Source organism: Hyla sarda, chromosome 2, assembly GCF_029499605.1.
Source record: "Hyla sarda isolate aHylSar1 chromosome 2, aHylSar1.hap1, whole genome shotgun sequence".
Lineage (NCBI taxonomy): Eukaryota > Metazoa > Chordata > Amphibia > Anura > Hylidae > Hyla > Hyla sarda.
In genome coordinates, this window is record NC_079190.1 from 213,790,986 (window position 1) to 213,803,429 (window position 12,444).

General features: G+C 43.8%; 2 protein-coding genes across 4 annotated transcripts in view; one reads left to right on the forward strand and one right to left on the reverse strand.

Moving 5' to 3' along the window:
* LOC130355738 (SH2 domain-containing protein 1B-like) overlaps positions 1 to 11,841 on the forward strand; it is a 32,792-nt gene extending 20,951 nt beyond the window's left edge. The window contains 2 exon segments of the mRNA XM_056556303.1: positions 2,257 to 2,415; positions 11,637 to 11,841. Of these exon segments, the coding sequence (XP_056412278.1) occupies positions 2,257 to 2,415; positions 11,637 to 11,708 (231 nt within the window). The 3' untranslated portion in view covers positions 11,709 to 11,841.
* The window catches only part of LOC130355737 (T-cell receptor-associated transmembrane adapter 1), a 178,176-nt gene that overhangs the window by 120,489 nt on the left and 45,243 nt on the right, over positions 1 to 12,444 (reverse strand). The window contains exon 1 of one of the 3 annotated variants that reach the window (XM_056556297.1): positions 11,811 to 11,981. The exons of the other annotated variants lie outside the window; for them this stretch is intronic. The gene's annotated coding sequence lies outside the window, so the exon portion shown is untranslated. Of the gene's footprint in view, positions 1 to 11,810; positions 11,982 to 12,444 lie in introns of those variants that run through there. 3 annotated transcript variants of the gene reach the window in all.

The window sequence follows — 12,444 nt, forward strand, 5'->3', positions numbered from 1 at the left end:
ATAAGGCCTGTGAGGAGGTAGAGTCTCAGCTTGTTTTTTGCAAAAAACGTCCGCAAAGTCCATATAGGCCTTAGGGAGACCGGTTACATGAGGAAGCACAGGGACACGGCAAGGTTTACTGGGAACCGGTTTTAAGCAGTCCTTGGAACAAGAGGGCCCCCAACTCTTGATCTCCCCAGTGGACCAATCCAGGATTGGGGAATGGAGTTGAAGCCAGGGAAGTCCAAGAAGGATTTCAGAAGTGCAATTGGGGAGGACCAACAGTTCAATCCTCTCGTGATGAGATCCGATGCACATTAGAAGGGGCTCCGTGCGGAAACGTATAGTACAGTCCAATCTTTCATTGTTTACACAATTGATGTAGAGGGGTCTGGCGAGACTGGTCACCGGGATGTTGAACCTGTTGACGAGAGAGGCTAAGATGAAATTTCCTGCAGATCCAGAGTCCAAGAAGGCCACAGCAGAGAAGGAGAAGGCAGAGGCAGACATCCGCACAGGCACAGTAAGACGTGGAGAAGCAGAGTAGACATCAAGGACTGTCTCACTTTTGTGCGGAGTCAGCGGACGTCTTTCCAGGCGGGGAGGACGGATAGGACAATCCTTCAGGAAGTGTTCGGTACTAGCACAGTACAGGCAGAGATTCTCCATGCGGCGTCGTGTCCTCTCTTGGGGTGTCAGGCGAGACCGGTCGACCTGCATAGCCTCCACGGCGGGAGGCACAGGAACAGATTGCAGGGGACCAGAGGAGAGAGGAGCCGGGGAGAAGAAACGCCTCGTGCGAACAGAGTCCATATCCTGGCGGAGCTCCTGACGCCGTTCGGAAAAACGCATGTCAATGCGAGTGGCAAGATGGATGAGTTCATGTAGGTTAGCAGGGATTTCTCGTGCGGCCAGAACATCTTTAATGTTGCTGGATAGGCCTTTTTTAAAGGTCGCGCAGAGTGCCTCATTATTCCAGGATAATTCTGAAGCAAGGGTACGGAACTGTACGGCATACTCGCCAACGGAAGAATTACCCTGGACCAGGTTCAACAGGGCAGTCTCAGCAGAAGAGGCTCGGGCAGGTTCCTCAAAGACACTTCGAATTTCCAAGAAGAAGGAGTGTACAGAGGCAGTGACGGGGTCATTGCGGTCCCAGAGCGGTGTGGCCCAAGCCAGGGCTTTTCCAGACAGCAGGCTGACTACGAAAGCCACCTTAGACCTTTCAGTGGGGAACTGGTCCGACATCATCTCCAAGTGTAATGAACATTGGGAAAGAAAGCCACGGCAAAACTTAGAGTCCCCATCAAATTTATCCGGCAAGGATAGTCGTATTCCAGAAGCGGCCACTCGCTGCGGAGGAGGTACAGGAGCTGGCGGAGGAGATGATTGCTGGAGCTGTGGTAGTAACTGTTGTAGCATAACAGTCAGTTGAGACAGCTGTTGGCCTTGTTGCGCAATCTGTTGTGACTGCTGGGCGACCACCGTGGTGAGGTCAGCGACAACTGGCAGAGGAACTTCAGCGGGATCCATGGCCGGATCTACTGTCACGATGCCGGCTGGCAGGTAGTGGATCCTCTGTGCCAGAGAGGGATTGGCGTGGACCGTGCTAGAGGATCGGTTCTAAGTCACTACTGGTTTTCACCAGAGCCCGCCGCAAAGCGGGATGGTCTTGCTGCGGCGGTAGTGACCAGGTCGTATCCCCTAGCAACGGCTCAACCTCTCTGGCTGCTGAAGATAGGCGCGGTACAAGGGAGTAGACAGAAGCAAGGTCGGACGTAGCAGAAGGTCGGGGCAGGCAGCAAGGATCGTAGTCAGGGGCAACGGCAGAAGGTCTGGAATCACAGGCAAGGAACACACAAGGAACGCTTTCACTGGCACTAGGGCAACAAGATCCGGCGAGGGAGTGAAGGGGAAGTGAGGTGATATAGGGAAGTGCACAGGTGTAAACACTAATTGGAACCACTGCACCAATCAGCGGTGCAGTGGCCCTTTAAATCGCAAAGACCCGGCGCGCGCGCGCCCTAGGGAGCGGGGCCGCGCGCGCCGGGACAGAACTGACGGGGAGCGAGTAAGGTACGGGAGCCGGGGTGCGCATCGCGAGCGGGCGCTACCCGCATCGCGAATCGCATCCCGGCCGGAGGTGGTAACGCAGCGCCCCGGGTCCGTGGAACCGACCGGGGCGCTGCAGTGAGGGAAGTGTAGCGAGCGCTCCGGGGAGGAGCGGGGACCCGGAGCGCTCGGCGTAACAATACTATATTATTTTGCTCACTTCAGGCAGCAAAAGGTGTTCAAGAAAAGTTATTTACAAATCTCAGGGACCTCATTTCCAATTATGAAAAATCTAATCAGGGATTGGTTCATAATCTGGTATATCCTGTCAACAAAGAGCCATGTGAGCAGACAACCCTTCTACGAAAAGATTCAATGAACATTGTTGTACTTGAGGAGACCTATGAAGGTAAGTATCAATACCTGGACCTTCTGAAATTATGAGGGGGCAAAAAGTGAAAGTATAACAAGTGAAAATCTGATTGCTTAGCAATTTCCACTGCATTGATTTACACAGTGTTAAAAATAAGTATGATTCATTAAATTAGATGTTTTGAAGCTATAATGCTTCTGTATATAGACATTCAAATGGAACAAAATCAGCTGCAACGAGTTTTTAATTTATTTGCCCTACTTAAAATTATTACTACTGTGTTTAAAAATTCTTTACGCCTCTGCATCTCAATGTAAAAGTATGCCACAGATGTTATTTACTGTTTAAACCCTAGGTACCTTCTACCGTCCATTTACAGTTCTGGTGCTATGTAGTTAGTATTCAGTGCTGTAAATGTAGGAAACAAGCTGTAGATTTAACTGGTACCATTTTGGGTTACAAAATTATCATTATAATATGTTTTCAATACTTTTTCGGTGAGGGTGGATAATAAAAATGCTATTACACAGTAGGGTGGGTTTCTTTAACATTTTATTTAAATACAGCATTTTCTTTAAATAACATTTGTTTTATGGCACAAATAGTTATGTTTGCAATTATAATAATTAGATGTAATGTACTGCTATACATTTTGTTTTACATATTATAGCATTTTGTAAGGGGGAAGGGAGCTCACTAGGGGATCTGATAATATGATTGCTTCAATAAAACTTCAGTGTAAAACTGACAGGCAGCATATTAATCCTGCCTCTGGCATACATAGAAGACCTGGGGGCTTACAGTATGCAAATGTCTACCATAAAACCACTGGCGCCCGGCAATCACATCTGTTAGTGCCAACAGAGGAATCTTTGATCCCAGCAACTGCAGCAGAGTATCAGTAATATATACTTATATTACCCTCATACAGCTCTGTCAATAGAATTTTCTTATAAAACAGTTATGCTCCTAGAATTGTGCCCCTGTAGGTACGATCCCCTAAAAGCAGTTTGCCACCTGCAGGTAGGACCCCTCTAAAGGTAGTTTTAACCATGTAATTAGGACCCCCTGAAGGTGGCTTGCCCTCATAAAGATGGGTTGTCCACTGTAAGTTTCCCCCCCCCCCCCCCCCGAAGGCTGGCTGAGATTGGACACTGCTGTGGCCAGTGATTGGGCATGTCCTGCTCTGAGCTCTTTACTCTGAAGCATGCAGAACACAAAAGGGAAAAAAAATTAAAAATCATTGTGCGACAAAATTAAAGAAAAAACGCCATTTTGTAATTTTTGGGGGCTTCTGTTTCTACGCAGTAAATTTTTCGGCAAAAATTACACCTTCTCTTTATTATGTAGGTACATACGATTAAAATGATACCCTACTTCTATAGGTTTGATTTTGTCGTACTTCTGGAAAAAATCATAACTACATGCAGGAAAATGTATATGTTTAAAATTGCCACCTTCTGACCCCTATAACTTTTTTATTTTTCAGCGTACGGGGCATTCTTGTACTGATCGGACTTTTGGATCACTTTTTATTCATTTTTTTCATGATATAAAAAATGACCAAAAATACGCTATTTTGTACTTTGGAATTTTTCTTAGGGAAGGGGTTAAATAATCTTTATACACTTTTTTTTCTCCTTTTTTTTGCAATGCACACACTGATCTTTTACATTGATCAATGGTTTCTCATAGGAAATCATTGATCGATGATTCTGCCGCTTGACTGCTCATGCCTGGATCTCAGGAACTGAGCAGTCATTCGGCGATCAGACAGCGTGGAGGAAGGTAGGGGACTCTTCTGCAGTCCTACATCTGTTCGGGACAGCCCCCTGAGCTAACCGGCAGCATTTTAGTTTCACTTTAGACGCGGTGATCAACTTTGAACGCCGCATATAAAAGGTTAATAGGCGCGCGGCACCGCGATCAGTGTTGCACACTATTAGCCACGGGCCCGACCCGCTATGACGCAAGGCCATGCTCCTGCGTTATAGAACGGGAGCAGACTCGGAGTACAGGTACGCCCTAAGCCCTTAAGGAGTTAAAGAAGAAGTTACAGGTCTGTGAGAGCCAGAAATCTTGCTTGTTTGTAGGTGACCAAATACTTATTCTCCACCATAGTTTGCAAATAAATTATTTTAAAATGAGTGTGATTTTTATTTATTTATTTTTCTCATTATGTCTCTCATAGTTGAGGTATACCTATGATAAAAATTAAAGGCCTCTCATCTTTTAAGTGGGAAAACTTGCACAATTGGTGGCTGACTAAATACTTTTTTGCCCCACTGTATTGTGGTTCCTTGTGTCTTTAACAAAGGTGTGCAGTATTTATAATCCTGATATCCTGTGTATTGACCTGTGCCTGATTTCCTGACTCCACTTCTGTCCGACCCCTTTGTATCCTAGCATTACCCTGACCGCTGAACCTGTTCCTTCTTCCTGTATCTGATTGTATGGCCTTGCTGCCTGCCCACGACCCACACCTGGACCTTGCCTTTGCCCTAAGCTTTGCTGCAAACCACCGGGATCACTCTTTGGAACCAACCTGGTACCTTAACAGCTTCCACATCCTAGAATAGGATAAAGGGTCAAAACCTAGAAGGTCTTTAGACTCCTGAGTGTGGACCAAAGCCGAACGGGTCTGGGTAGCATAGTGGGACCACACCCATTGTCCCATTACACTGATAAATAGAGGAAGAGACATTTTTTTCTGATAAGATATACTGTATTACAAAGTTTCGCTTGCACTACTAACTTAGGGTATTTCACTGCACCTTTCACTGCAGCAGTGCTGTATCAATAAAACATTTTGGAAAATAAAGCTTGATTCAAAAAGAAACTTTATTTGTTTTCCAAAAGCACTATATAAAATGAAAGCAGCACTGTGATTGGTTACTATGGGGAACAAAGAAAGTTTATCTTTTAAACAGTTATTTATTCCAAAAATTGACACTTTCATCCATGCAGCTCTCATGCAGTGAAATAAATGAAAGGCTAGGTTTGCACTGCATTTGTGTTTTATACTCTCAACCCCTTAAGGACACACACCATAAATGTATGGGGCTGCAGCGTACTACTTTGCACACAGAGCCATACATTTATGAAGAAACTATAAAGAGAGCATAGGAGCTGCGCTCTCATAGCCGGTGAGTTCCAGCTACTATGAGCAACCGGGGACTCATCACAAATGGCAGACAACAGTAATCATGCTGATGTCCACCATTAACCCTTTAGATGCTGTGATCAATGCTTATCATGGCATCTTTAGGGAAATGTAGGTGTTGTGGGTTTCTGGGTACTCATTAGACCCTCGTAATAGCATGAGTGCAAATGGTGGCCAGAAGTCTCTTACCCTCCTCCAACACGCAGGATGGCCGATCATTTTGTGCAGGCTGCCTAAGTGACAGTACTGAGCAGCCATCCATGCAATGCCTTTCTGCCTGATAGTAAGCCTATAAGGAAGCCACATATTTCCACTCTGTCTCAACTGTGGCTGCAGAAAGCCCTGGAATAATTTATGTGAGTGTATTAACCCAACACAACAATGTGTTGTGTTGGGGTAGCCTTATGAACCAGGAAACAAGAGAGGGGCAGTCTTTGAGGAGTGATGTTTAACTTTGTGTAACTAGTTAGAATAAGTTATCTCAATTTCTGTAGTACAATACAATATTGAGATGGGATAGGGAATCAAGAATCGCTTGGCTATATCTGTATATTGATATAGCGAAGGAGCTGCTGTTGGACCACCATGATCACACCTTGAAGGTCTATCCTCATCCAGAAAGTAATACAACTTATACTCATCCCACCCCAATCTCACCACGAGTGGAATGGTTAAGGCCTCTTCTGGCCTGTAGAAGCAGCATGGCAGCATAGTATTACTGCTTGGATCAGCACAGGGCTAAAAGCTTGCTGTATATGTCCAAGAAAAAGGCAAAGATGATCCAACACTTAGGGTTAAACTCTGAATACTTTATGTCATTTCATTAAAAGTTAAAAGAATGCACACCGTATCCCTCCATTTCACACATTCCGAGCACATGCGCACTCTTAGTCACAGACAATAATTCATGACAGACTGTTAAAGGGGTATTCCAGGCAAAAACTTTTTTTTATATATCAACTGGCCCTGGAAAGTTAAACAGATTTGTAAATTACTTCTATTAAAAAATATTAATCCTTCCAATAGTTATTAGCTTCTGAAGTTTTCTGTCTAACTGCTCAATGATGATGTCACGTCCCGGGAGCTGTGCATGATGGGAAAATAACCCCATAGGAACTGCACAGCTCCCGGGACGTGAGTCATCAGAGAGCAGTTACACAGAAAACAGCAACTCAACTTCAGAAGCTAATAACTATTGGAAGGATTAGGTTTTTTAATAGAAGTAATTTACAAATCTGTTTAACTTTCCGGAGCCAGTTGATATATAAAAAAAAAAGTTTTTGCCTGGAATACCCCTTTAACCCCTTAAGGACATAGGGCGTATCCATACGCCCCCGTTTCCAAGTCCTTAAGGACCGAGGGCGCATGGATACGCCCTGAGCATTTCCGGCCCCCACCGCTAGCCGGAGGGGAGCCGGAGCCGGATGCCTGCTGAAATCGTTCAGCAGGCATCCCGGCATATCGCCCAGGGGGGTCATTATGTCCCCCCATGTCGGCGATTGCCGCAGATCGCTGGACAATTCAGTCCAGCGATCTGCGGCGGATTCCGGGTCAATCGGGTCTCCAGTGACCCTATGACCCGGAATTACTGGCTGATCGGGGCAGTCAGAGACGGCCCCGAACAGCCAGAGTCTGCAGGAGTGAGGTGGCACTGGTGCCACCTCACGATCGCCCTGATTCGTCGGCCGGATTACCGGCCGACCAATCAGGGCGCCTGCTGCGGGTGTCACTCCCGCAACCCGCTCCGCCCCTCTTCCGGAGGACGTGAGCGGGTGCGGGAAGACGACCCCCGGTGCTAGGGACCCCGATCCCCGGCGTCCCTGTTGGGATCGGGGCCCCAGGAGCAGCGGCGGCGGAGACGACGAGGGACTGACCTGTGCGGCGAGGATCGTTGGAGGTGAGTGACAGCCTCCTGCTGTTGCTTAGCAACAGCTCCCAGCATGCAACAAGGGCATGCTGGGAGCTGTAGTTATGCAACAGCAGGAGGCAGACCACCACAACTCCCAACATGCCCTTATGGGCATGCTGGGACTTGTAGTTTTGCAACAGCTTAAGGCACATTCTTTCTATGTAAAAGTGTACCTTCAGCTGTTGTGTAACTACAACTCCCAGCTTGCACAATCAGCTAAAGTGCATGCTGGGAGTTGTAGTGGTGCATCTGGTGGTTGCATAACTACAACTCCCAGCATGCCCGTTGGCTGTCGGTGACTGCTGAGAGTTGTAGTTTTGCAACAGCTGAAGGCACACTGAGTTAAGTAGTAAACCAGTGTGTCTCCAGCTGTTGCATAACTACAATCTCCAGCATCCCCAGCCAATGTAGTATGCCTCCGGCTGTTGCATAACTACAAGACCCAGCATGCCCTTCCGCTGTCCGTACATGCTGGGGGTTGTAGCTTTTGCAACAGCTGAAGGCACACTGGTTGCAAAACACTGAGTTTGTTACTAAACTCTGTGTTTCACAACCTGTGTGTCTCCAGCTGTTGCAAAACTACAACTCCCAGCATGCACTGATAGACCGTACATGCTGGGAGTTGTAGTTTTGCAACAGCTGGATGTTCCCCCCCCAATGTGAACGTACAGGGTACACTCACATGGGCGGAGGATTACAGTAAGTATCCGGCTGCAAGTTTGAGCTGCGTCAAATTTTCTGCCGCAGTTAAACTGCCAGCGAGAAACTACTGTGAACCCCCGCCCGTGTGACTGTACCCTAAAAACACTACACTACACTACCACAAAATAAAATAAAAAGTAAAAAACACTACATATACACATACCCCTACACAGCCCCCCTCCCCTCCCCAATAAAAATGAAAAACGTCTGGTACGCCACTGTTTCCAGAACGGAGCCTCCAGCTGTTGCAAAACAACTACTCCCAGTATTGCCAGATAGCCACTGACTGTCCAGGCATGCTGGGAGTTTTACAACAGCTGGAGGCCCCCCTATTTGGGAATCACTGGCGTAGAATACCCCTATGTCCACCCCTATGCAATCCCTAATTTAGGCCTCAAATGCGCATGGCACTCTCACTTTGGAGCCCTGTCGTATTTCAAGGCAACAGTTTAGGGCCACATATGGGGTATCGCCGTACTCGGGAGAAATTGGGCTTCAAATTTTGTGGGGTATTTTCTGCTATTACCCTTTTTAAAAATGTAAAATTTTTGGGAAAACAAGCATTTTAGGTAAAAAAAAATAATTTTTTTTACATATACAAAAGTCATGAAACACCTGTGGGGTATAAAGGTTCACTTAACCCCTTGTTACGTTCCCCGAGGGGTCTAGTTTCCAAAATGGTATGCCATGTGTTATTTTTTTTGCTGTCCTGGCACCATAGGGGCTTCCTAAATGCGGCATGCCCCCAGAGCAAAATTTGCTTTCAAAAAGCCAAATGTGACTCCTTCTCTTCTGAGACCTGTAGTGCGCCAGCAGAGCACTTTTCACCCCCATATGGGGTGTTTTCTGAATCGGGAGAAATTGGGCTTCAAATTTTGGGGGGTGTTTTCTGCTATTACCCTTTTTAAAAATGTAAAAATTTTGGGAAACCAAGCATTTTAGGTAAAAAAAAAAAAAAAATGTTCACATATGCAAAAGTCGTGAAACACCTGTAGGGTATTAAGGTTCACATTACCCCTTGTTACGTTCCCCGAGGGGTCTAGTTTCCAAAATGGTATGCCATGTGTTTTTTTTTTGCTGTTCTGGCACCATAGGGGCTTCTTAAATGCGGCATGCCCCCAGAGCAAAATTTGCTTTCAAAAAGCCAAATGTGACTCCTTCTCTTCTGAGACCTGTAGTGCGCCAGCAGAGCACTTTTCACCCCCATATGGGGTGTTTTCTGAATCGGGAGAAATTGGGCTTCAAATTTTGGGGGGTATTTCCTGCTATTACCCTTTTTAAAAATGTAAAAATTTTGGGAAACCAAGCATATTAGGTAAAAAATAAAAAAAAAATTTTACATATGCAAAAGTCGTGAAACACCTGTAGGGTATTAAGGTTCACATTACCCCTTGTTACGTTCCCTGAGGAGTCTAGTTTCCAAAATGGTATGCCATGTGTGTTTTTTTGCTGTTCTGGCACCATAGGGGCTTCCTAAAGGTGACATGCCCCCCAAAAACCATTTGTCGCTCCTTCCCTTCTGAGCCCTCTACTGCGCCCGCCGAACAATTAACAGACATATGAGGTATGTGCTTACTCGAGAGAAATTGGGTTTCAAATACAAGTAAAAATTTTCTCCCTTTTACCCCTTGCAAAAATTCAAAAATTGGGTCTACAAGAACATGCGAGTGTAAAAAATGAAGATTTTGAATTTTCTCCTTCACTTTGCTGCTATTCCTGTGAAACACCTAAAGGGTTAATACACTTATTGAATGTCATTTTGAATACTTTGGGGGGTGTAGTTTTTATAATGGGGTCTTTTATGGGGCATTTCTAATATGAAGGCCCTTCAAATCCACTTCAAACGTGAACTGGTCCATGAAAAATAGCGAGTTTGAAAATTGTGTGAAAAATGTCAAAATTGCTGCTGAACTTTGAAGCCCTCTGGTGTCTTCCAAAAGTAAAAACTCATAAAGTTTATGATGCAAACATAAAGTAGACATATTGTATATGTGAACCCAAAAAAAAAATATTTTGAATATCCATTTTCCTTACAAGCAGAGAGCTTCAAAGTTAGAAAAATTCAAAATTTTCATTTTTTTCATCAAATTTGGTGATTTTTCCCGAAGAAAGGATGCAAGTTACCATAAAATGTTACCACTAAGTTAAAGTAGAATATGTCACGAAAAATCAGTCTCGGAATCAGAATGATAACTAAAAGCATTCCAGAGTTATTAATGTTTAAAGTGACAGTGGTCAGAATTGCAAAAAACGCTCCGGTCCTTAAGGTGAAAAAGGGCTCGGTCCTTAAGGGGTTAAGTACCCTTCACCACAGATGCTGAAAGAAGTTAAAAACAATCAATGCAACAATGCTGGTTTTATTTAATAAACATATAACAGATATATGACAGATGATAAGATTATGTAGAAGTTGGTATTGCATATATGCATATTTTTAATAACCAATACCATAAGTTTAGTTTGCTTTTACAAAAAATGGTACATAAATTATTGCAAAGGGCTGTGAATATATCAAATATTTTAGAATGGGCATCATTTTTTAATGACCATTTTTATTGAAATAACAACATAAAAAACAATAATATGCAACAATAAAATAATCTAATAAGATCAATAATGAAAGAGTTAGCATTATAGTGTTCAGTGCAAAATGTCAAAACACTTCTCTGTCTAGGAGCATTTTAGGACTATCCCCTTCCTGCACATTTGGGGTAACTTTTTCTATGGCATGTTTCTTAAAGTGACATGTGTCTCTGTTAAGTGCATTGAAGCTCCAAATTTGTTTCTTTTCACACTGTTCACATTAGAGATCTCATTAACACTTAGAGAAAACATGAAATACATGTACCCCGCTGTGCCCTGGTACTTAGCGTACAGAAATGTACACAGTGATCGGTGACCTCATGGATAACAGCAGACATCAGCTATCCCGCTGATGTCCACAATTTACCCTTTAGATGTGGTGATCAACACTGATAATAGCATTTGCACTATATGCGGGGCTCAGAGGGACTCATCAGACCACCTGTAGTGTGATTGCAGGGGTCCAATAAGTAAAGAAGGTGGCCAAAGCTCCTCTCACCTTCTCCCGTCTGGCACCGGCAATCTTCTTCTATGGTTTGTCTACTAGCAGACCATCGAAGTAGACCACCAATATTACTTCTTACTGATCAGTGCTATGCCAATGTATAGCACTGAACAGTATACGCAATAAAAAATAAATAAAAAAACACAATAGAAAAGGTAATGACCATCTTTTCCCATTTTATAAATAAAGAATGGGGGAAATAATAATAAACATATGTGGTATTACCATTGTTATACAAGCTGTGCACTCACTACTTTACATTGTAGCAGAGTGTCATTTGTGTTGTCACAAGAAAATATATAATAAAATACTTATTAATTACTTAATTAGAAAATGTGATGGACTGTATACAGTAAATGTTCTTTATTAGATTTTTTCATAATTATATAAATTTTTTACAGAGATCGATGACAAAGAGTATGTGGATGTCCTACCTTCTTAAACGTCAACCAGATGGATGTGCATCATATAAGGCATTTAAAGAATTTTAAAAAAGGTTGTGGTTCCAATATGCATAACAAACTTTTCATTAAATCAACCTTACCAATTCCTTTAAGATCTTCTGCCAGTATCACACTGCAATCACACCACCTCTTGGGTCTCCTTCAATCAAGCTATGTTGTCCGTATTGACAAGATATCATTTGACTATGGCTATTATTGTTGGACCACAACCATGACATCACAAAAGACTATCCACTAGTGACAATACAGAAGACAATTCTCTGGAGGGACATGAGGAGAAGCAGCAAAGTAAACAGAATCTGTACCACATCCCTATCTCCAGTGCACACCTTAAAGAGGCACGGTCATTATAAAAAAAACTTTTATATTTGGTAGTACTACTGATAAGATGACTTTTTTAAATATACATTAATTTTTTTATTTATTTCAATTTTACTAAAAAATCTAAAATGAAAATAGCCGCCACTAGGGGTCATCTATCTTTATGCAGACAGGCTTCTCTGTAGACAGGCTTCTATTGCAGCATACTGGATACCGGCCATAAAGTGTGTTGGTATCCAGTATAGGAGATCACCATTGCACCGCTACAGCCTTTAGCTGTTCCTAAACTACAACTCCCATGATGGGAGTTGTAGTTTAGCAACAGCTGGGGGTACAATCTTTGTAAATCTCTGTTAGAACTGTGTATTCTCCAGCTGTGTGCCTCCAGCTCTT